Source organism: Suncus etruscus, chromosome 3 (genome assembly GCF_024139225.1).
Source record: "Suncus etruscus isolate mSunEtr1 chromosome 3, mSunEtr1.pri.cur, whole genome shotgun sequence".
NCBI lineage: Eukaryota > Metazoa > Chordata > Mammalia > Eulipotyphla > Soricidae > Suncus > Suncus etruscus.
Window position 1 is genome coordinate 21,320,750 of NC_064850.1, and position 24,707 is coordinate 21,345,456.

At 43.5% G+C, this 24,707-nt stretch overlaps 1 protein-coding gene and 1 non-coding gene across 3 annotated transcripts in view; both read right to left on the reverse strand.

The window, feature by feature from the left end:
- Positions 1 to 1,256: 1,256 nt before the first annotated feature.
- Positions 1,257 to 24,707, reverse strand: part of VIPAS39 (VPS33B interacting protein, apical-basolateral polarity regulator, spe-39 homolog) — a 38,768-nt gene continuing 15,317 nt past the window's right edge. The window contains exons 6-22 of one of the 2 annotated variants that reach the window (XR_007493836.1): positions 23,226 to 23,264; positions 22,841 to 22,905; positions 21,508 to 21,564; positions 17,491 to 17,583; positions 17,008 to 17,041; positions 15,997 to 16,099; positions 13,337 to 13,364; positions 9,067 to 9,140; positions 8,460 to 8,535; positions 7,909 to 8,043; positions 6,756 to 6,797; positions 6,341 to 6,430; positions 5,267 to 5,353; positions 4,241 to 4,330; positions 3,721 to 3,825; positions 2,165 to 2,247; positions 1,988 to 2,002 (exon numbers count right to left, since the gene is read on the reverse strand). Coding sequence is in view for 1 of the 2 variants with exons in the window: in XM_049770401.1 (XP_049626358.1) it covers positions 2,227 to 2,247; positions 3,721 to 3,825; positions 4,241 to 4,330; positions 5,267 to 5,353; positions 6,341 to 6,430; positions 6,756 to 6,797; positions 7,909 to 8,043; positions 8,460 to 8,535; positions 9,067 to 9,140; positions 13,337 to 13,364; positions 15,997 to 16,099; positions 17,008 to 17,041; positions 17,491 to 17,583; positions 21,508 to 21,564; positions 22,841 to 22,905; positions 23,226 to 23,264 (1,139 nt within the window). In the remaining variant the exon portion in view is untranslated. Of the gene's footprint in view, positions 2,248 to 3,720; positions 3,826 to 4,240; positions 4,331 to 5,266; positions 5,354 to 6,340; positions 6,431 to 6,755; positions 6,798 to 7,908; positions 8,044 to 8,459; positions 8,536 to 9,066; positions 9,141 to 13,336; positions 13,365 to 15,996; positions 16,100 to 17,007; positions 17,042 to 17,490; positions 17,584 to 21,507; positions 21,565 to 22,840; positions 22,906 to 23,225; positions 23,265 to 24,707 lie in introns of both variants that reach the window. The other variant, XM_049770401.1, reaches the window with a different exon arrangement.
- Positions 11,565 to 11,671, reverse strand: LOC126004752 (U6 spliceosomal RNA). Its single transcript, XR_007494011.1, has one exon. It is a non-coding gene; the product is annotated as a U6 spliceosomal RNA (small nuclear RNA).

The window sequence follows — 24,707 nt, forward strand, 5'->3', positions numbered from 1 at the left end:
AGGTTAAACATTTTCCCCAATTCCTTTCTGTGTGATTGTGCTAAGGAAGGATCACAGAGGAACATCTGGAAGGTGGAAATGGAACAGCAGCTAAAGTTCATGCTTACAAAGCTGGCTGCTGGCAACCCTTAATATGAGCAGCAGTTGATTGAATAGTAGATACACCTCTTCCTAGGTACTCCCCACAGGACACGAATATCAGAGGTTGAGACAGAATTGATGTGGGTTCCAGGCTGCTCTCACTGGTCCTTGTGCTGCTTCACTTTATGCCCATCTCCTATTCCCTACTGTTTGCACCACACAGGCAAATCTTCCACCAGACACAATGAGAAACTTCTAGAGATGTTTAACCAACTGCCATCCTTAAGTAAAGTCAAGTGCCTGAATCCCACAATTTGCTTCTCTCAATGAGCTCTGACAAAGATCAGTCAATACCTTAATATGATTCAGCAAAGTAAATTTTTTTGTTTTGTTTTGATTTTGGGCCACACTCGGTGATGCTCAGGGGTTACTCCTGGCTATGCGCTCCGAAATCACTCCTGGCTTGGGGACCATATGGGATGCTGGGGGATCGAACTGCGGACCATCCTATGCTAGTGCATGCAAGGCAGACACCTTACCACTTGTGCCACCGTTCCGGTCCCATCAGCAAAGTAAAATTTTACCTTTAACAGCAAAAAGGGTCAGGAAAGGAACCAGATGGGGTTACTTGAAAGAGCAAAGGGGGGTTACCAAGTGGGAGGGAAATCCAGGAGTCACATGCCCTTACAGCAGGTTGGTTCAGTGTTGGCATTCCTGACATTGGGGGGCTGGCACTTTCTTTGTTGTGGGAGGTTGTAGAGTTGCAGTCTCCACTTGTCCACAAGATGCAGGAGCATCATCCACTGCTGCCCATCATCTCTAGTCACTGGTACATGTCCTAGGGGTGGTAGTGAGAGCAAAATAAGCTCCCCTTGAGAACTAACTGTACTGCCTGAGACCAGCAACAGGTGTCTGCCCACCATTTACCATTCTACACTCATAGGAGCCTAGAGGCCCTCCAGCTCCCAGAGCTTCAGCGCTTTCTAGAACAGATTCAGATGATGATGAGTCCAGATGAAAAAAAGTCTCACCTTGCATGGCACTGTGTCAGTGGAAGAGCGCTGTGCACTCTTGCCCTGTAACCTGGCAAATGTTAATAGGCAACAGTGGTCCCCAAACTCAGGCCAGTTATTTCACTATTCTACACAGGGTCACCAACAGGAAAAGAGAAGGCACCAAGGAAGAAAAAGCTTTATTAGTAGTCTAGGCATATTAGAGAAACCCAGCCACAGAGAAGAGAGGCTAATACTGGCATGGGGCAGAGACCTAGCATTACAGAGCAGCTTCTTGAAAACAAATGTGAAACTAATGTCAGCATCTTAAGATCTTAATACTCAGAAATGCTGCTATGTTTAGCCCTGGTGAAACTTCTGGAAGCTTTTTTCTGAAATGGGGGTTTGGGCATACAGGGTGAATTCTCTAGCACTGCTGAATCTGAGCTCCATGTAAGGTTATAGCTCTGAGATGGGAGAAGCAGAGGACAGGGATGGGGTGGTAGTGTTTTATCCTCTCTCACAGGCGACGGCAGTGTGGAGGAAACAGGAACCAGAAATTTTGGGATAGGGCTAGACTAGGGCAACAGAGGGGCACTGGCAGAAGAAAAGCAACATCTGGGCACTCTCTATCATGGAGGGTTCCGTGTAGTCTGGTGTAAGGGCACCTCCTGCAGGTCCTGGCAACACTGCCACCTTTCCTGAGGTAACATGTTTGTTCTGTTTCGAGTTCCTTTAGAGCAGAACTGCCAGCTGCCAACACATGGTCCAGGGTCATCATTAACTGAGAGGAATGGAGTGGTCGACCTTAGACGCTGGCCCTTCTGAGTCCAGGAGACTTCCAGGAGTCGGCCTCTCAACTCAGACCAAGAAAGCTCTTGCCCAATATGGGCCCAATCTAGAAATCACTCCCACCTTCATGTGAGCACCTGGTGGAGAGAAGTTTCTCATGAGTCAAAACTTTCCATCTTTGGAGATGGCCTTGAAAGTGGAAGTGAAGATCGGTCTGAAGCTGTCTGTGCACTGAACATAGCAGCCACTGCCTAGATGACGGTCCCCAGAGATGTGATGTGTTCTCCCACAGAATTCACTCCACTTTCTTTCACAGGCAGGAAAGCAAGAGACGAGGCAGGTTCAGGGTAGCTAATGCCACTTAGTTCTTCCATCGAATTTGCTGTGGAAAGCACAATGAATGAATTTTACTGATCCCCATCAAGAGGTATGTGTGGGGTGGGGGTAGAATATGACTCACAAAGTGAAGAAGAATGAAGTGGCTGGTTGGGTGAGCCCATTTATTTGGAGATAAACTGACCCTCTATCCTGTACCCCACAAGGCTGAATTAGGGCCATAGATTCTGCTTTGTCAGACTAAGATTCAGCAGCTTTAGATGATCCCAGGGTCGAACTCCAAAATATCAGGAACTAAAGCTCATATTAGCAAAAAGACCCCTAAGTTCCATGCTAAGAAGGATGAATAAACCCTCCCCACCAGCCCCACAACTTGCTAAAACCTATTCTGCTCACTTATACCCTAACAGGTCGTAATATTCACTCCTGAGCAAATACTCCATCTAGATGCTCTGAATCAGTAATATTATTTACCTACTTCCACATGTTAGTCCTTTCTGCGTGTTCAGTTTAACAGTTATTTGCCTTAACTGAACTTTATAGTTAAGGCTCAACCCAAGGGCCAGGAAGTCAGCTTAAAGGACTGGAGTACAGGGACCGGAGAGATAGCATGGAGGTAAGGCGCTTGCCTTGTATGCAGAAGGACGGTGGTTCGAATCCCGGCATCTCATATGGTGCCAGGAGCACTTTCTGAGCATGGAGCCAGGAGTGACCCCTGAGCGCTGCCGGGTGTGACCCAAAAACCAAAACAAAAAGTCTGAACTACAGGCTTCATATGTGAAGCCCAGGCTTGGTCCCCTGCAATGGCCAGGAGTGATTATCAAAGCACTGCTAGGTCTGATGACAGCAGTAGCAGCAGAAATAACTATAACAGCAACAACAATAATGTCTAAATCTGAGCCTCGAGCCTAGACCCACTATGGCAAACCTATGGCACAAATGTCAGCGGTGGCACGTGAAGGCCTTGTAGCTGGTACGCGGGAAGGTCTGCAATTAAGACATGCGGTGCATGCCGCATAGTTTTTAGATACTACAATCTTTTTTTTTTTTTTTTTTTTTTTTAGTTTTTCGGGCCACACCCGTTTGATGCTCAGGGGTTACTCCTGGCTAAGCGCTCAGAAACTGCCCCTGGCTTGGGGGGACCATATGGGACACTGGGAGATTGAACCGTGGTCCTTCCTTGGCTAGCGCTTATAAGGCAGACACCTTACCTCTAGCGCCACCTCGCCAGCCCCTAGATACTACAATCTTGTTATTAAAGTTTAATTGGTGTGCTGGTACTTTTGAGGAAATTCTTTGGTTTTGTGCGGCAGTTTGGGCACTCGGGCTCAAAAAGGTTAGCCATCACTGCTAGACTATCCTTATGTCATCACATCTTGGAGTGATTTTGTTCAAAGCAGAGCTTTGGCCTTTAGGCCTACAGGCCACTTTTGTTCCACTGTGTTCAGCTGACTGCAATTGGGCTCTGGTCTGGGGGACAGACAATGGCTGATGTTCAGTGAAGTCTGAGGCTACTCACTGAGCTGCTGAGAATGGCATCGATCTTCTCCTCCTCGGCAGAACCTTTGTCCACCTTAGTCCTGTACGCTAGTAACTGCTGTCGATCCTTCAGGTCCCGGTAGGTCTGGGCACCAAAGAAACAAACGATACGACCACTTTAGCCCAATCACAGGCTTTTTCCTTCATTGCCATTCCCACATTGAGTCAAGGTTCAGGGAGAGACTGGGAGGCCATAGTGTGACTGTCACTCCGTGTGGGAGAGAAGTCAACACAGCTTGGCTGTCTTGAGTCAGGTCTGAGTTTTATGCAGCAAATACATAATAACCCAATGAAACCAGCCAGAAGGGAAGGAAAATAATACAGGAATGCTGGTCCAAATGAATTCTTGCCAGACCATTTTGTCCTGTCATTCAAAACTGACAGGAATCTCAGGATGCAGGGGAAAGAATCAGGCCCCATTTTACACTGTTGGTCTGATTCTGGGTTTCCAATACTCCTCTACAGGTCTAACTTTTGATTCATATTTCTTGGGAACTCACTTCAATGACGACATCATGGCATTTGAACTTGGTAGCTAAGTTCAACTTTGTGTCCACATCTTCTACCAGATTGACATACTCCTGTAAGATCTGTGGGAAGAGTTACTTTTGATTAATGCTTCTCAAACTCCTATAATAAGTGATCTAAAAGATGGGCGATGGGGTTGGAGAACAAGCATAGCAGGGAGGGTGCTCACCTTGCATGAGGTCAACCTAGGTTTAATCCCCAGCTCCCCATATGGTTCCCCCCCCCCCCCCCTGAGTTTCTGAAAAATTCCTGCAAGGACTGATCTCTAAGTGCAGTGCCAGGAGTACACTGCCAGGTGTGGCTCCAAAACAAACAAGTAATAAAATGGAGAAAATCCTGAAGTATGCAGGGTTTGTATACTGTGCATGTTATCAACAATTTCCATCATCACCCCAGGGTGAATAGGACTCTGCCTACCTCTAAGCTCCCAGTAGAGAATGGAAGTGCACAATCTTGTGTATCCTACAGTGAGCAACTCATGCCAATAGCAGGCTTACTCTAACTCTAAATCTGACTCAGTGTTATGCTTGCTGTTCCTTGGGGCCCTCTCTAGTGAGGTTTCCTTTGGTATTACCTGATGAATGTGTCAGGGCCTTCCATGAGCTAAACCTCAGTGATAATAGGGCTAAATTGTTGGTCCTAAAGGGCAGCAGACAACTTCTCTACGGGATCTTCTCTACCTCCAGTCTAATACAGGTATGAGAGTGCCTTTGGCTGAGACTAGAACAGGCCAGGTCTCCAATCACTGAGTAATCAGGTTGCTCTAAGGTCCTGTAGCCACTTCTTTTTAATAATCATTACCTGGGGCTGGAGAGAGAGCATGGAGGTAAAGCGTTTGCCTTGCATGCAGAGGATGGTGGTTCGAATCTCGGCATCCCATATGGTCCCCTGAGCGTGCCAGGAGCGATTTCTGAGCATAGAGCCAGGAGTAACTCCTGAGCGTTGCCGGGTGTGACTCCAAAACAAAACAAAACAAAACAAAAACCAAGAATCATTACCTGGATCGGGGCACTGTTCTTGTGCAAGATTTCCACCACCCTGTGGAAGCCAATGGGTGCTCTCTTCTTGGTGTGGCCCAGCCAGTTCTGGAAAGAAAAAATGGGCATCAGCAGCTGCTAAGTAACACTTAGTACACTTGGGTCTGACTTCAGAGTCAGGTGCAAGGAGACAAGGATGTGGATAGGATATGGTGAAAGAAGTGAAGAGAGAGGAGTTTTTCAGAAAAGCCAAGGAATCTGAGAGCTTATAAGAGTCACAAGTCAAGGAATGGAGAGTGTGTATGGAGGTCAGAGGCATAAAAGAAGTTATTAGATCAATAGACAATAATACAAAAAATAACATCTAAATATAGCTAAACAAAATAACCAGGACTTAACAATCCGTATCATGAATTCATCTGAGCAGGGACTAGAGAGAGTATAATGAGGTACTTGCCTTGCATGCAAACAACTGGGTTCACTCTCCAGCACCATATGTGGTCCCTGAGCCTCATCAGGAGTGATCCCTGAGCACAGAGCCAGGTAAGCCTTGAGCATCACAAGGCAATGTGTGCCCAAAAACCAAAAAAAGGGAGAAAAGGGGCCAGAGTAGATAGCACAGCGATAGGGTGTTTGCCTTGCATGCAGCTGATCTGGGACGAACCACCCCATATGGTTCCCTGAGCCTGCTAGGAGCAATTTTTGAGCATAGAGCCAGAAGAAACCCCTGAATCCCACCAGGTATAGCTCCAAAACAAAAACAACAACAACAAAAAAGAAACTGTAGAACTTGAGACTGAGAATGGCTGGAGAGATAGTACAGTGTGTAGAGTACTTGCCTGGCACATAGCTGACCTGGATTTGATCCCATGACACTGTATGGTCCCCAGAGCCCCATCAAGCATGATCCTTGGCCATGTACCATGAGTTAGCTCATTAGGGAGGGTATTACACTCCCCCCCCCCCAAAAAAAATAGACTGAAAAAAAAATAACCTACCAACACCAAAACACTTGAGACTGAGATTGTCATGAGCACCAGATAATAAGGTCTATTTTCAGGCACTGGCAGCATGAATCAGTTCCAGGGCACCCACCTTTGTGGTAAAGAGGGCATCCACATCGTGCCAGGCTCGCAGCTTGGCGCGAGCAGCCAGGGCGGTCAGCACATACTGTTTGTCTGGGATCTAGAAAGCAGAAAGAGGGGAAATTAAGTAGGGGCAGAATTCCATTAGGAGAGGTAATGAGAATTCTGTGAAAGACAGGTGACATATATTGTGCTGCCAATTCTTTCCCTTACAATCCAGAAATTTCTCCCACCTTTCATATCCCCTTACCTCCCCAGCACTTTGCAGGCCATTTGGGTAAACCCTTTGCCTTCCTGCCAACCTATTCCTCTACCACTAACCTGGACTGTCAAGGGGCTCAGTGTGCAGGACTATACAGCTACCCCTGCCCCAAGGAGAAGTCCCGCTGACACTTTTATCAGAGCAAGGACCAGTTTGTACGTACCTTAAAAGTCTTCTTCAGACTGATTGGACTGCTAAAAGTCCCCTACACGGAAAGTGAAGAAGTAATTTCAGAGTTATTATCATTCTCTACCTCCCATTTTCTTTCCCACTACCAAGATATGTTCCACTCTGCCATAATATAATGAACAAAAACAAACAAAACTCCAGTGAGTCTAATGGGATAATCACAATCCAGATCAATGAAACTGAATTAAAAATATATGGTTTCCACTTTATCACAGACTTTTGATCCTTATGATCATAAAACTCAAACATTTTTTTTTTGGCCACACCCAGTAGTGCTCAGGGGTTACTCCTGGCTCTCTGCTCAGAAATCACTCCTGGATATGGGCACTTTATGGGATGTCAGGGATTGAACCCAGACCATTCTGGGTCGGCAGTGTGCAAGGCAAACTCCTTACCACTGTGCTATTATTCCAGCCCAAAAACTCAAATATCTTTACAGGGGCCAGACTGCTAGTTTAGCAGGCAAGTTTGGCCTTGTATCAACTGGCCCAGGTTTGATCCCTAGAATTACATATGGTCCCCAGATTCCAAAGGAATGGCCCCTAAGCACAGAACCAGAAGACCTGAAAATCACTGAGTGGGGGCCCTAAACAAAAATAAAATAAAATGGGGGCTGGAGAGATAGCACAGCAGTAGGATGTTTGTCTTAGATGTAGCCAATCCAGGAAGGACCGGGTTAGATTCCCGGCATCCCATAGGTCCCTGTCTTGCCAGGGGCGATTTCTGAGTGCAGAGCCAGGAGTGACCCCTGAGCACTGCTGGGTATGGTCCAAAAACCAAATAATCAATCAATAAAGTTTAAAAATAAAATAAAATAAAATGATATTACTTGCAGTTATTTAATATCCTGCCACACTCTTCTCTACAGTGTGCCAATCCAATAGTAATGAAGACCCTTTAAATTCAATGGCACCAGCACTGGTGAGGAAGAATGTACTCCCTATCCTACACACCTTGGCTTACCCCTGCTGTGGGCCTGGAGAGCTGCCAGGTAGGTTGCCAAGAACTAAATGCACTTATTGTTAACAGAACATATCAAAATACTGCAAAATACTGGCTTCTAGCTATGTTCCTTTAGTGCAGTGTGAGTGTGAGTATGGGGTCTTTATTTCACATTGTGGCTGTACCTCGGCCTCTGTGTAATGGTAAAAGCAGGAGTAGAAGAGTGTCGTCACGAGGGGCATGTAGAGGATTGAAGCCTTTCGAGGGTGCTTTCTGAAGATCTCAGTTTGTCCTGCAGCTTCAAGATGTCGATCATTCGCCTATGTTGGAGTGAATCCAGGAGAGAGAAAAAGATCAATGTCTGCAGGTGAGCAGAGGGAGACTCAATAGCCCTAGAATTTACAATCAGATAAATGAAGCCAAAGGGGAGGGAGGCAGGATGCTGAGCATAACAGCACAGGGAAGCCTGAAATCTATAATGGGGCTTGTTTAAATTGGAGGAGGACAACTGGAGAAATATGGGACTTGGGGGTGAAGAGGAAAAAGTTCCAGGGGAGCAGTGGCTGCATAAGGCAAGGCGTATCTGCAGGGAGTGGTGGGAAGGAGCCAGCATGTATGGAAGGGATGGGCAGGCTCCAGGGACAAGCAGGATGTTATAGCCAGGAGCAGAGCATGGAGGATGAACAGTGTCAAGCCCTGGCACAGAAGCAGGACACTGAGTAATGAGGAGACCAACCTCAATAATGATCTGGCGTTCCAGGAGTGTGTAATGGTCTTCAATGTGCGCAGAATCTTCTGCTGAAAATGGCAAACTGGGAGAGGGTCAGAGGTTAGTGTCTTTTCTCTCTTTAAACAGGAAACACCCAATAAAACCCAACTGCCACTGTAAGCCTGAGAAGCTCAAGGTGCTTCAGTTAAAGAAATACCACAAATTTGGCTTTAGGAAACAGAAAATAAAAACTTTTTATAGAGAGAGAGAAAAGAGAGAGAGAGAGAGCGCGCACAGGGCAAGTACACAAACTGAATGCCAGAGGCATAGGATCAATCCCTAATACCACCTAGTACCCAGATCACCATCAGATATGGCTCCCAAACTAAAATTCAACCCAACCCAATTCAATAAAAAAAATCCAGAAAATGCTCTATGCTATCTTAATTCTTCTCAATTTTCTCTTAAACACAAAAAACTATACAAGGGAATAGCATAGAGATTGAGAGATTTTATTAAGCCTTTAAGATCTTACAGGATCTGTGGTTAGCCTTTCAATTATTCAGCCATTCCATTTTCTTTTATACTCTTCACTCTTTATTTATACTCAAAATCACTTCTCCTTCATACATACCTAATGCAGGATTTAAGAAATTCTTTTCGTTTCTCAGGGTCCTGAATATTCAAATGTTCTCGATAATGAGATAGCTACGAAAAAAAAAAAAAGAGGAAGGCAGTGAGCTGTCCTGTATCCTTATAAATTTAGGGTCAGGTAGATCTATAAGAAGACTTGCTCTCCTTATTACTGAAATTCCTCATTATCAGCATTCCTTCTAGGTGTGGGTAGAAGAGACAACAGGGACAGCATTCAAAACCATATAACAGGGGTGGTGAAAAGGATTTTTTCCCTTTGGCAAAATGAATATGTGTTTAATATATTATTAAAATTATATGCTTCTGTGTGAGTGTTTGTCTGTTTTGGCAGGTCACTGTGTGGTGTGGCTCTCTGACTCTCACAGTTTAAAATTTTGGCTCTTTGTGTCAAACTTGTTCGCCACCCCTGCCATATAACCTCAAAATGGTTCTTCAACATGGCAGTCACTAAAAATGCACTGTTGTTTACATTTACACTTAAATTAATTACATCTAAAATACAGGCCTTTGGTTCATGAATCACTTTTGTTTGGGAGGGAGCGTACAACCAACGGTTCTCAAGGTACCGTGCAGCACCAGCCATTAACCTGGGGCTCCCAACTGCAAAGCAAGTGTTCTAGCCCTTTGAACCATTACCGCAGCCTCTCATCAGTCACTTTTTTTGTTGTTGTTATTGGTAATGGGCCACACCAGTGACACTCAAGGGCCATTCTTGGTTCTACACTCAGAAATTACTCCTTGCAGGCTCAGGGGGATCTGTACGGGATGTCGGGGATCCAATCAGGGTTGACCAAGTGCAAGGCAAAATGCCCTCTACCCATTGTGTTATCACTCTGGTCCTACACCAGTCACTTTTTAAGTGCTCAATGTAATTGTGAGAGTGGCTGCCACCTTAAGAACACAGTAGAACATTTCCATTACCGTAAACATTCTACTGGACAGTGCTGACTGACCTTCACTGAAGGTCAGATCAATTAGCTTTATTCTAAATTAGCTTCAGCTTCAGTGTTTATCTAAAACTAACTTTTACTTCAGTCATAACCTCAGAACTTGAGACCTAACTACCTGTTATTTTTTGGCATCCTTGACCTTCTATATGGCCAATGTCAGAAATATGAATAGGGCAAGTTACTCTGGTTCATTATTAAAATGGTTCATGTTCAAGCGATCAATCAATCAAGGGATTTATATATAACTTAAATATTTATGTTTTACATTAGGAACCTTAGTACAAATGCCTAACTTCTTAATTGTATTTATTTTTATTTTATTTTTATTTTTTGGGACACTCCCAGCAGTAATCAGGTATTTACTTCTGGCTCTGAGCTCAAGAATCAAGAATCATTCCTGTCAGGCTCAGGAGACTATATGGGATGCTGGGGATCAGACCCAAGTTGGCCACATGCAAGGCAAATGCCCTAACCACTGTACAATTGTTCTGGCTCCCAACCTTTTGATTTTTTTCATATTATTATTTTATATTTGGCAATTAAAAGTCTACCTTTTATTAATAAGGCTGTACTGCTGCAGTAATTAATGCTGATTAGGAAAGCTAAAATTTTATATACAATTATTAAAACATTTTAAGAGGGCTGGGGAGAGAGAGAGCACATAGGAGAGGGGCTCTTGCTTTGCATGCAGCCCACCAAGGTTCACAGCCCCCCACCCAGCACTTCGTATTGTTCCCCGAGCCTCACAGGAAGTGATCCCTGAGTACTGAGCCAGAAGTAAGCCCTGAGTACTATTGGGCTTGGCCCAAAAGCCAAAACCAAACCAAACAAAGCTCCAACAATTCAAGAGATAAGGAATCAATAGATTAGAACTGGTGAAATAATTCAGATGGCTGAAGCACATGCAGTGCACGTGGGAGCTCCAAGTTGGACCCCCAGCACTTATGGCCCCCTGGGAACTGCTCGAGGCAGCCCCTGAGCACTATCAAGTGTGTCCTCAGTCCTTCTCAAAAGAAATAAAACAGACGGAGAATATAAATATCAAGAGAATAAAATTGGTAGTGTGTATAATCAAAATAATATCAAAAATGAGATTATGAGATGATCTAATCTTGCTGATTAATTTTTTTTTTGTCTTGGGTCACACTCGGCAATGCTCAGGGGTTACTCCTGGCTCCACACTCAGAAATCGCTCCTGGCAGGCACGGGGGACCATATGGAATGCCGGGATTTGAACCAATGACCTTCTGCATGAAAGGCAAACGCCTTACCTCCATGCTATCTCTCCGGTCCCTTGCTGATTAATCTTAATGATCTAGCACATGATCATTCTTCAGTATTATAGAACACACTCTTTAATAGTTATGATCAGTTTTCTATTATTTAATTTGGCCTACATTTCTCAAGAAAATATCTTACGACATAAGCCTACATAATTCTTGGCTTGTTCTTTAAGCCCATGTTCTCTCTTGAATACATATCTCCCTTACTTGTCGTTGTCTTTCTTTTTCTGAACAAATGTTTTATTAAATATATGAAATAATTCACGAATATGCATGTCAATCTTGCACAGGGGCCATGCTAATCTTCTCTGTATTGTTCCAATTTTAGTATGTGTGTTACCTAAGTGAGCAGTCTCTGTATTTCTTTGCTTGCCTATGTCCACTCTGGAGAAGCCTGTGTTTTTTATTCAGCGTGTATGTCTCACTTTCCCTCTTCTCACATCTTTCTAAATAAGTTTCAGTTAGAAAGTATCTTGCTTCACAAAACCAAAACCAATAAAACCTGCATAGATTTTGTAAACTAACCACAATTTAGTAGCTTTATTACGCTCAAAGATTACAAAGCAGAAGAGCTCCAAATGTGCGTACCAAAACATGCACCAGTTTCAATTTAAACATGAGAACAAAGAAAATTAAAAATTTCTCTGTTCTTTTTTAATACTTTTGAGTCACACCAAGCTGTGTTCGGGGTCAAATTTTGGCCCTATGCTCTGAGATCACTGTAGGCAAGCCCAGGGGACCATATAAGGTGCTGGGGATCAAACCCAGGTCTGACGTGTTCAAGGCAAACACTTTATCCGTTGTACTATCTCTCCAGCCCAAATAAGGATTTTAAGGTGATAATTAGTTGCCCAAAACTTAAGTTCACTGATCAAACTGCAAAATAATAAACTTTCAAAGAACATCGAATGGGTGCCAGAGAACTAGCTCAGTGGAAAAGCACTTGACTTGTATGCACACAGCCCAGAACCTCAAAATAAATAATTATGATAGAGTGGCACGAAGAAAGTTATTTACAGATTCAAAACACAGAAATAAAAATATGAACAAAAACCTTTTTTAAAAATAATTGCTAGAGATGGCAATCATTTCAGTCAATAGCTGAAGTATGTTTGTAACTTTCCCTGGTCTAAAATATTAAGTACAGAATCTTTTTACACCATATAACTGAAAAGCCCTTTTCTGATTTCTGAAGAGTTTATATTTTGCTGTGCAAAAATAGATCACCAACAGTGCTAAACATGCCTAATGAATGTGAGCATCTGCACTGCCACAGAGGTATACTACAAGACTACAGAAATGACCCTGTCATCGAGGACATGGAGAAATTTAAGTTCTAATATTGCAATTAAATATTTGGGAAAAATTAATTTTTCTAATCCAGTTCATTCTATAATCTTGCAATAAGTCATTCAGCTTCAACCAAATGTGAAATGTGTTACATCCCTAGCTTAATCTATCTTCCTTCTTGACATATTATTTGGTTTCTTAACCCTGTCAGCGTTCAACATTCTCTTTAGTATGTGAAGCCAAACCCTGAAACTCCTATAGATCAGGAGTTATAGTTAGCAACTGACATAAAAAAGTATTAACTGATCAGGACAATTTTTGTTTTGTTTCTGTTTTGGGGTCACACCCAGCAATACTTAGAATTTACTCCAGGCTCAGCATTCAGGTATCACTCCTGGCAGGGCCCAGAGTGGTGCTGAGGATTGAGCCTGAGTCAGTTTGTGCAAAGCAAATACCCTACCTATTGTACTATCAAACCAGTTCATGATCAGGTCAGTTTTTATTCAATTTGTTTTAAAAATAATTTACTTACAAAACACCAAAGAGCATATAAGAAACCAAACAGTACATCATTTGGATTACGTTTTCCAGGTTTCCCAGATACTCTCTTCTGGATTTAATTAGTGCCACAGGGAATGATACAGACAAATCAGTTTGCTTTGGAGACTCGGTTTAGGCTTTGATTTACATTAAATAGGGCCCCAACTAAAGTAAAGGGCACACTTACCGCCAGCTCTTCCGTTCTATCTAGGAACCTGGGGAGAAGCAGAGGGAGCAGGGCATTTTAATCTACTGATTGTGGCAATACAACTGCACAAAACAGGATCGCTGTCCTAGGGGAAACACAATTCACACTAATTTCTTTCAATGACACAGGAAAGCTCATCTCTTTGCTTGCCAAGATTACTAGCAGTAATCCCTTAAAAGTACAGGGTGGATCAAATGTCATTGGTTCTCTGATTTTTCTAGTTGAGTCAAAAGCAAGGACAAGAAGGCATTCCAGGGCATGAATAACTATAATGTTAACAGGTCTGATAAGATGGCTCAGAGCTTCTAAAAAGCCTATAGTAATCTGAGGGATTTTTAAAAAAATGATTAATTTATCTGTAGATATAATCGTTGGAATAGATTTTTTTTCTATACTGTGGCACATATACACAATGGAGTATTATGTAACCTTCAGGAGAGATGAAGTTATGAAATTTTTCTATACATGGATGGACATGGAAACTGTTAATGCTGAGTGAAATAAGCCAGAGGGAGAGGAGAGACACACATATAATAGTCTCACTTACCTATGGGTTTTAAGAAAAATAAAAGACATTTTGTAATAATGCCCAGAGATGAAGGCCAGAAGGACCTGCTCACAATATGATGAAGCTCACCACAGAGAGTGATGAGTGCAGTTAGAGAAATAACTACACTAACAACTACCATGGCAATATTAATGAGTGAGAGAAGTAGAATGTCTGTCTTGAAGAAAGGCAGGGGTTGGGGAGGAGGGAGATGGGGGGCATTGGCAGTAGGAATATTGTACTGGTAAAGGGGGTGTTCTTTTTATGACTGAAATCCAATTACAATCATGTTTGTAATCCTGGTGTTTAAATAATGATATTATTTAAAAAAAATAAAAATATTTTTCTATACTGTTTTCTGTTTTCATATACAGTATATGATTTATGTTTCCCCACAGTGGAGGACTGCTTTCTTATTTGCAGGTGGGGGAGTGGGGTGGAGTGGGACTGGCAGATACACATTCCAATGCTCAGGGGCCATATCTGGCTTTGTGCTCAAGAGTGACACCTGGTGGTGCTGAAGATGGAGCTTGGGTTGGCTGCAACCAAGACAAGCACAAGGACCTTCCCTCCTGCACTATTTTTCCAGCCTGTTTTTAGAGTCTTTCTCACTCTGGAGTACTATGAATAGCATCACTGCTTTCACATAAGGGGAGTGATGCTTCATAGAAACTTGTGGGGGGAAGGGAGGAGGAAGAAAGGGAGGGAGGGAGGAAGGGAGGGAAGTAGGGAGGGAGGGAGAGAGGGAGGGGAGGAAGGGAGGGAAGTAGAGAGGGAGAGGAAAGAACGGAGGGAGAAAAGGAGGGAGACAGAAGAGGTGATGGAAGGAGAGAAGAAAAAAGAAATGAAGGCAGGAAGAAAAAGCAGAGTAGGGCAGAGCGGCACCAGCCCTCTGATGAACAGGTCTCTCTGCATTTCCTGGCTGACCAGCTAAGGTCTTGACCTTGATCAAGAGATCTGCTTTCCCCATTCAAATCTTGGGGTGGTTGCAGTCTGGTGCTCGAGTTATTGGGTCTCTGGACCACATGCCAGTCTAAAAGAACCTACTCACTTGCCTGACACTGAAAGAAGATTGTAATATACACTTTGTTCATCTAACAGTGGGAATGACTGAACTGAAATAGGGAGAAAAACATTAGATAAAAACAAGGACCACCACTCCCAACATCAACCCCACAGATATGTCCACTTCTTCCTTTCCACCTGCCAGAATCCTACCTAATCTCATTAGGCCCAACTCAATTCCCAGATGCTTCTAGGAGTTTTTCTTCAGATACCCTAACTGAAAATTCTATTTATTTTTTCTGCTTTTATGGTACTTCTTACTAGAATCAAGGAATAATAGATACTTTTATTTGGGCTGGAGTGATAGTACAGCAGGTAAGGCACTTGGCTTGCACAAAGCCAACAAAAGCTCGACCCCTGACATCCCATAACATCCCCTTGCACTCCAAGGAGTGACCTTGGAGCATAGATCCAGGAGTAAGCCCTGAGCATTCTCAGGTGTGCCCCCACCCAAGATACTTTATTCTAAATCTTATACTTTAAATTTTTTACTAAATACACTATAAAGGCAGAGCAATAAAACAGGGGTTAAGGTTCTTGCCTTGCATACAGCTGACCCCAGTTGGATCTCTGGTATCACATATGGTCCCCCAAATACTGCCAGGAGTGACCCGAGTACAGAGACAAAAACAGCCTCTGAGGACCACCAGGTGTAGCCCCCTGATAGGACAAATCAAACAAAAACTACTACTACTACTACTGATGAGGCACATTAAATCTATTATTCTTTAGGATGATCCATGGAATAGGCATCATCCTCTCCATCTTAAGAGACCTGAAAACTGATGCTTAAAGAGGTTGAGAAACTTGTTCTAGGTCATGGAGAGAGGCAGGAATGAACTCAGGTGAGCTGGACCTAGACCTACCCTGCACATGACTTCCTCCTTACAGGCTGTGGGTATTACCTCATCATGTTTTAGTGATTGCCTAACAAAAAGCATTTCCACATAAAAGACAGGAACTTCTCTGTATTTCCAACATGAAGACACAAGACACTTCTCAAACATTAGAGATAATCAGTTCTTACCTAAAGAGATCTAAGAGTAGCTTTTGATCCCCTATTTCCTTCAGGAAGTGAATGAGATGTCTCAGGGCCACCTGCCGGACCTCCAGTTCCCGGAAGAGAATCTCTGCAGGCAGGAAAGAGGTGTTTAGGGAGGAAAGGTGAAGGCCTATTACTCTGGGGACTTCGTTTGCCTACTGACTATTCCAAACATTATCTCAAAACTAATTACTGCTAGAAAAGGACCTTGAAGGTCCTTGGATCTATGATCCAGTCTAGGGTAGCTCTTAATGACTGAGCCAACTCACCAACCCAAACAATAGGCACTTAATGTGGACTTGAACTTTATTTTATTTTTTGGGGCCACTCCTGGTGGTGCTCAGGGGTTAGTCTTGGCCCTGTGCTCAGGAATCACTCCTGCAGGTTGGGGGAACATATGGGATACTGAAGATTGAACCCGGGTCAGCCATGTACAAGGCAAATGACTTACCCACTGTATTATCATTCCAGTTCCCTTGATTTTTTTTTAAAAGAAACTTGTGTTTGGAAAACATAAGCTCATGAAACCTATCGTCCAATGGAACACAATCATCTTGTGTCTGTGACTAATAGGGACTTTATTTAGAACTGACATAATCTGCCTCCCCTCCAGGATGACTGACTGCCCAAAGATACGTGATGGTTGAGTACTTGGAAATCTCAGACCACCAAACTTTCTAAAGAAGACTTGAGACTGGTGAATCATGGAAGGGAATCTCTGCCAATGTAGATGACATTAGAGCTAGAGCAATAGTACAGTGGGTAATGCATTTGCCTTATAAGCAATTGACCCGGGTTTGATCTACAGCACCATATACAGTTCCATGAGCACTACCAGGAGCGATTTGTGAGTGTAGAGCCAAGAGTAAACTCTGAGCACAGCTGGGTGCGACCCCAAAACCAAAACACACATACACACAAAACACACACACACACACACACACACACTATAAATGACATCTTGTTGGCTGAAAATTTCTCTCAGACCATACTCACCTTTGCTTAGTGTCCTCTTCATGAAGATGAGAACCTAGAAGAAAAAAATAAAATGCCCTGTGCACCAAGTATAACGGGAGTCAGGCTGGCAGCTCAAGCCATATCATGGAGGAGTCACGATATATGATATGTCCCCTTCTGATGAAGGGTCAGGAAATGGACGGGCCAGAATTGACCTTTGCCTTTGAAGGCCACAATCATGCCCTTATTAATAGGCGAGATGCCTCACTCTAAGACTTTCCCTCATATCCCTCTTTCCACAGATTATTTCTGAGTAGGTGAGTTACTTCTTTCTGGTCTTAGCCAAGAGCTGGATACAATGCATGCCATATGCCAACTGAGCTACACTGCACAGATGATGGAGAATCCTACCCTTGGAAGGCAAGTTTGGGATCTTCACTTGACATTTACCCACATGTGTTCCAGCCTATTCTGATCAGACATTCAGAAATGAATGCAACGAACAATAAGCTACAAACTCACCGCAGTAATGACATTTCCATCATGCATGTTGACTGCTTCTTCAAGCAGTTGTAACTTGTCCTGTAATGAGCGGAATCTTTCCAGTGAGCAGATCTGGAGGAGTAAAAGCAAAATGAGTGAGCCAGGAAGACTCTCTTCTTGTGAGCAGACACTGAAGAATGGATCAGTGAATGGAATGTTCCCAAACACAGCCTTTTCATTCTTACACATACCCCAATTCAAGGATTTTCTGATCCATTCTGATCCATTCAAATGGCCTCTGATCCATTCAAATTCATTATTTTAAAATAATCTTGTATTTATTTGAAAAAGGTGTTTGGTCACCCCTGGCAATACCCAGGGTCTACTATTAGCTCTGTACTCTGGGATCACTCCTGGCAGTGTTCAGAAGTCTATATGTAGTATTGGGTAGCAATTTGGGGTCAGAAGCATACAAGACCTCATGTTCAAATACAGTTCTGTGCTCTTTACTGTACTATCTTTCCAGCCCTTAGATTCAATTTTGTTTTGCTTTGTTTGTTTTGGGGTGACACTCAGCAATGTCAAACATGTGCAAGTCAAGCTTATTTCTAGCTCTACACTCAGGAATCACACTCTTAGTGGTTCTCAGGAAACCATATGGAATATCTGGGATTAAACCCAGGTCAGCTGCATACAAGGCAAGCACCCTACTTTGCTGTACTGTATTTCCAGCCCCAGATTCATTTTTTGCTTTATATGTCACTTCTCCCAAACTCACCTACAGAGTTGATGCAATTCCAATAAAAATACCAGCAACTTTTTGGGTAGATATTAACAAGCTAATGCCAAAATTTATGTAAAAACAAAGAATCTAGACTAACCAGAACAACTGTTGAAGAAAAAAAAGAGCTGATAAACCTAAATGAATGGCTTGCAAGGTTGTCTGTAGAGTTCTCATGGCATAAAGGTAGATAAACTGAACAACTGGAACAGAGTCTGGAAACAGTCCATTGATTTTTATACGGTCAACAGGAATTTTCAACAAAAGCACTGAAGTAATTCAACATTCCAACAGTGTACTGGACAAATGGAGAATTACAAAAAGGAAGAAGCCTGTCCTTGAGCATAACCAGATGGTAATTTACAAAGGATTATTGGCATCCACATCAAAGACCAACCACTGGGCCCGGAGAGATAGCACAGTGGTGTTTGCCTTGCAAGCAGCCGATCCAGGAACAAAGGTGGTTGGTTCGAATCCCGGTGTCCCATATGGTCCCCCGTGCCTGCCAGGAGCTATTTCTGAGCAGACAGCCAGGAGTAACCCCTGAGCATCGCCGGGTGTGGCCCAAAAACCAAAAAAAAAAAAAAAAAAAATGACCAACCACTATCATTATTTTTATTTTATTCATAGTTTTATTTACTTCCCTCCTTCCTTTTTGGCCTCTGACGCTACTTTTTCTGAGCTATTGTTGTTATGAACAGAAGTCACTGACCTTGGTTGCAGTGCTCACTCACTTAGCTGCGGTGCTTCTGGGGGTGGGAATGGGTAATGATGTATGCTCCAACTGATGTACTTGCAAAACTTGGCTGTGGTTGTACTGACTGCAAATACTAGCTGTGATGCCAGGGATCATAAATGACAATGCTGTTGCACCCTACTCAGCAGGTGGGCTTGCACTACACCAAACTCTTTTTTGTTTTTAAATTTTGATTGACTGACTGGTTTTTGGGCCATACCCAGCAGTGCTCAGGGGTCATTCCTGGATCTGCACTCAAAAATTGCCCCTGGCAGGCTGGGGGATCATATGGGATACTAGGAATCAAACTGGGATTGATCACATGCAAGGCAAATGTCCTACTACTATGCTATCTCTTTGGCCCCTGCACGAAACTCTTAAAATTTATTTTTTTATAATTGAGGTTCTGTGATTTATAATACTATTAATGATAGTTTTCTGTGTTCAAAATTCCAATGCTCCAGGGCCCAAAGATTTGTTTTGGGGCCACATTTGGAGGTGCTTAGGGGTTACTCCTGGCTCTCTGTTCAAGGTCACTCCTGGTGATGCTCAGGGGACAATGCAGTATCAGGACTGAACCTCAGGCTCCCAAATGAAAATCCTACTGAGCTCTGTCTTGGCCAACATTCATTTTTTGGGGAATTGTCGGGGTGAGTGTGGTAGGGACTGGGGATGCTACAGCAGATGATGCTCAGGAGGTAATCCTGACTGCACTCAAGAATCACTCCTGGCTCCGGGGACTATATGGGATTGTGGGTTAGCTGCATGCAAGCACTATACATGCTGTACTATTGCTCCAGCTGCATAGCCACCATTCTTAGTTATTTTTCTCCTCTCCTCTATTATTCTTCCTCCACAAAGGAGGAGATAAAAAAAAAAACAAACTGGTGCGCTGATGTTCCACCTTAAAGAATTTTGTTTTCCTCTTAAAAATGACTTCATTCAACAAGTATAGCTGAAGAAAGAGATCAAGAAATCCTCCTTGGGTTAAGCAACTCAGAAGAACAAGTACCAGATGATCTTATTCATCTGTGGTACACAGGGAAAAGATAGTATGAGAAACCCTTGGATCTGAACCACAGAACTGAGATGCCAAGTAAGGGTGGGAATGTGTAGGAAGATGACAAAGTAGATCAGAAGTAACAGGGTGCAGGGTCTTGGGCACTTTGGCTGGTGGTGAGGTGAGGTGAGGGTGAACATCAAAACCATAAATGTTAAAATGTTAACACTGTTGTAAATATGCAGACTATAATTAAAAAGAAAGGAAGAAAAGGTTGGAGAGATAGGTACTATCCCTAGCACCCACTGGTCCTCTGAATCCTGCCAGGAGTGATCACTAAGCACAGAGCCAGGAGTAAGCCATGAGAACTACTAGGTGTAGTCCAAAAGACCAAATACCAAGAGAGAGGGGCCAGAAAGATAGTGCAGTGCGTAAGGTGTTTGGCTTGCACATGCCTGATCTAGCTTCCATCTCTGGTACCACATATAGTCCACCAAGTACTACCAAGAGTGACTCAGTGATTCTAGGAGTAAGACCTGAACACTGCATGGTGTAGCCCAAAACAACAACAGAACAACAAAAAACAGACAAAGGGAAGAAAAGAAGTCCTCCCAGAATGCTTAGTGCTGTACTGCCTCTACGCAGGCATGATGCTGTCAGCTCAATCCCTGGTTTCACAAGCATGATGGTGGCAGCTCTGCTGTCTGTGCCTGGCAGCCCCTGAAGCCAAAGATCCCCATGTATACAAGTGAGTTCTGGTTGTACCACAGCCAGTTGTGTGTATGAGCACAGCAACTAAAATCAGATACGGCTGGAGAGGATAATAGCACACTGGTGTAAGCACTGAACAACATCCTGGCAAGCACTGTGATAGAAGGCTCAGGCACAGCCATGGAAGGTGACCCCAAGCATTGCTCTGCTGCATGATTGCTCCCACCACCCCCACTGCTCTGAGTACCGCTGGCAATGTATGAGCATCCTAAGGGAGTTCGGATCCTAGTCAGTGCTCCAGTATCATCACCAGTGAGAAGAGGGGAAACTATAGGAAGGAAAAAGGGTTGGAGAAAGCTCAACAACAGACTGAGTGCAGGGGAGGTCCACTGCACTGTTTCCTAAGTGCTGTTGGAAGTGACCCTTGAGCACCATCAGGTGTTGGCAAAGGCAGGGGAACCAGAAAATGGTGGGGGTCAGAGAGATAGTACAGGGGTTAGTGTGTCTGCCTTGCATGCTAACTTGATTTTAATCCCCAGCATCCAAGGTGGTCCTTCTAGTATTGCCAAGAGTGATTCCTGAGTACAGGCAAGAGTAAATCCTGATGTAAAGAGTAAACAGGGCAAGAGTAAATCCAGGTGTACCCCCGCCCCCAATAAAATACCCTAAGAATATTTTTTCTTGTTTGGTGGGGGAGGGTTTCCCCAACTTACTGAGAAACACCAAGGCTACACTAAGTAGTTCTCAGAAGGTCATATCAGGTCAGGGTTGTGCCCTTTTGAGCGAATTTCTTCAGACCCTCACAAGAGTTCTTGCCAGGGGACTTACCTTGCCCTTCCGGAGGCGTCGTATAGTGTCAGTGATGCTCCAGTCATTGCTGTAATCCTGGAAAATGAACACACATGAGTCCCAAGAAGCTGAAGGATCAGAACCATCAATATATCTGCTCCTCACCTAGAACTCAGCCTTAGCTTCTAAAGGGGAACTATTTTATGGAAAGTCATGGCTGAAAAAGAACTGGAACTGAAAATAAAGAACTAGAATAGCTCTGAAGGAAATGGAACAGGGACAATTTGGGCAGGAGGGGATAAAAGCCAAGAAAGAGTGAACCAATTAGCAAAAACAGCAACTCAGTGATGGGGTCTTCAGCCTTGAGCGCAACCCTTAACATGAGGGACACTCCTAAAGGCCAATGCAAGCAGGGGGGAGGGACCCTGTTCCCTTATTGGCACTCAGGGGACAGCTTCTTCCTGGGGAATCAACTCGTTTCTTTTATGTACTTAATGGAAATACGAGCTCCACTAGATTTGCAGACAAAGGTCTCCAAACACAGCCTTCAAAAGGCAGCATAATGAGAAAGAAAAGTGGGTCAGGATTGAATCAGAAAAGAGCATTTTAAAAAAGTAAAAAAATTGGAACTGGGAGCTGGAGAGATAGCATGGAGGTAAGGCATTTGCCTTGCATGCAGAAGGACAGTGGTTCAAATCCTGGCATCCCATATGGTTCCCTGAGCCTGCCAGGAGCGATTTCTGAGCATAGGACCAGGAGTAACCCCTGAGCGCTGCTGGGTGTGACCCAAAAACCAAAAAAAAAAAAAAAAAAAAAAAAAAAATGGAACTAGAGCAACAACACTATAGGTAGAGTGTTTGCCTTGCATGCAGCTGACCTGGGTTTGAACCCTGGCATCCCATATTGTCCCGAGTTGTGATCCAAAAAGCAAAATTAAAAACTAAAATAAAATTGGGGTACCTCCCAAGCAGAACTCAGGAGGGTTGGTAGGAGATCCTGGCAATTCTCGATGAATGAGGACTGAGGAAGCCATGCTGCTTAGGCCCTGCAGGCCTCAGGATACTGGACCATCCTGGTGGTTTTGGGGCCTCAAAGGTAGTGCTCAGTGAGTCAGGGGACCTACTGCTGCTGGGAACCGAACCTGGGGTATGCATGCACCATAACCACTGTATTATCTTCCTGCTCCAGCCCAATCCTACCACTTCCTAGCTGTGAGATGAGGCAGCCCTGATGTTTTAAAAAAATCTAGTTTGCTTGTCTATATGTCTATAAAGAGAATTGAAAATATTTTTCTTGGGAAGTTCAAACCAGAAAAAAATGTCAAAGCACTTTAGATGGTGTATGGGGTCAGGAAGTATAAGATTGAACTCACCCTGAATTCCCCCTTGGGTCGGCCCAGCTCTGGAGCATAGCTTTTGGCAGTAGTGTCTGAGAGTGCTGAAAAACAATATGCTGCTAGTTTACAAGGACACCACATTCTTGTCGGTCCTTTTCTCTGCCACTTCTTTCTCACATATCTATGTCTGTGACCTATGGACTCATAAGGTATCTTCATGGACCCAAGTAGCCCTTTCTCCCTTCCCAAGGACAGCATCCCTAGAACATACCCTTTGGCCTGAGCCAGAAAAACCTCTATACTTGACTCAGTAGCAGAACATTTCTCTAACAATGGAAATGATCTTATTGGCTGATTACATCTGTTCCCGGAACCCTCCAAGACTGTACCTCCTACAGCCATCAGGAAGGATAATGCTTACCATCAGAGAGAGACTGGAAACTTCCAAGTCTAGTTCTCCCTATAGATAAAGAACACAGGAGGGAAGAGGTCAGCATTCAGATATGGAGAAGGGTGCAAGGTCTAGAACTCATTTATGCTATATGGGAATATAAGTCTTCAAAAACATTTGGGAGGGTGGAGATATAGTATAGTGGTTAAGGTACTTGTCTGGCACACAGCTGACCCTGTTTCTAATCCTTAGCAGCACATATAGCCAGGAGCAGCACTGCCAGGAGTGATCCCTGGACTAAGTCCTGAGCACCACTGAGGGTGGTCATACTTCCCCTTCCAATAAAACAAACAAACAAAAAAGCTATAGGGGCCAAGGATGTGGCTCAAAATGGTAGCATACATCTTAGCTAGCATGGATAAGGAGACTGTGAGTTTGATGTTCTTCCAGTACCAGATGTGGTCCAGGTAACTCCAGCACTTCCAGGATAGAGAAGTGCCAGGAGGGGCTCCAGTAATTGCCACTCCAGCAATGTCAGTATGGCCCAAATCAACTAATATACTTAACAGATTTTACTTAGTAAAATAAGTAAAAGACCTTTAGTTAACATGAGAAATTTAAGGTGCACTCGTAAAGGTTAACTCGACAAAACCTAAAAACCTCATCAAAAATGGGGAGAGAAAGATGAACAGACACTTCTCTGAGAAAGACCAACAGATGGCCAACAGACATATGAAAAAATGTTCATCATCACTTATCATTAGGGAAATCCAAATCAAAACAACAATGAGATATCATCTTACACCAGTAAGGATAGCACATATCAAAAATACTGGGAATTGTGTGTTGCTTATTTGATTTTGATAGTCTTTGTTCATATTGTAGCATTTTATCACAATTCTTTCCCTTTTGGTGAATCAATTCCCACTGCTTGTACATCTTACCCATTCATCAGTGAATGATGTGTCAGCTGTTTCTACCTTTCAGTTATAGTAGGAAAGCTGTTAGATATGCTGGTTTTAGGGGGCCAGAGTGAGCACAGTGGGTAGGGCCCTTGCCTTACATGCGATAGCTGCGGGTTTGATCCCCTTAGCCCACCAAGAGTAATTCCTGAGTGCAGAGCCAGACCAGGAGCAACCCTTGAGCACCAACAGGTATGGCCCCAAAACCAAAAAGAAATGCTATTATATACATTCCTCCTTTGATATTTTCAATAGATACCACAAAAGAAGTGGCTGGATTAGTTGTGTAACTAACTGTCTTTACACTGTTTTCCATTCCACCCAGCAGTGCCTAAGGACAGAGGCAGCGAGGAATTCTCACAAGGCAAGTGACTTCAGTAACAGGGTTAATGTCAGTTTTGCTGATCATGTTCTAGAAACCCAGTCTACACCCTATGGACTTCTCTCACTTCTAATCCCCAAAGCTAGCTCCAGAGTATTCTTCAATGATCTTTTTCCCCAGAGTAAACGACAATTTTAGTCTAAGTGTTTTTCTGGAGAAAAAAAAAAA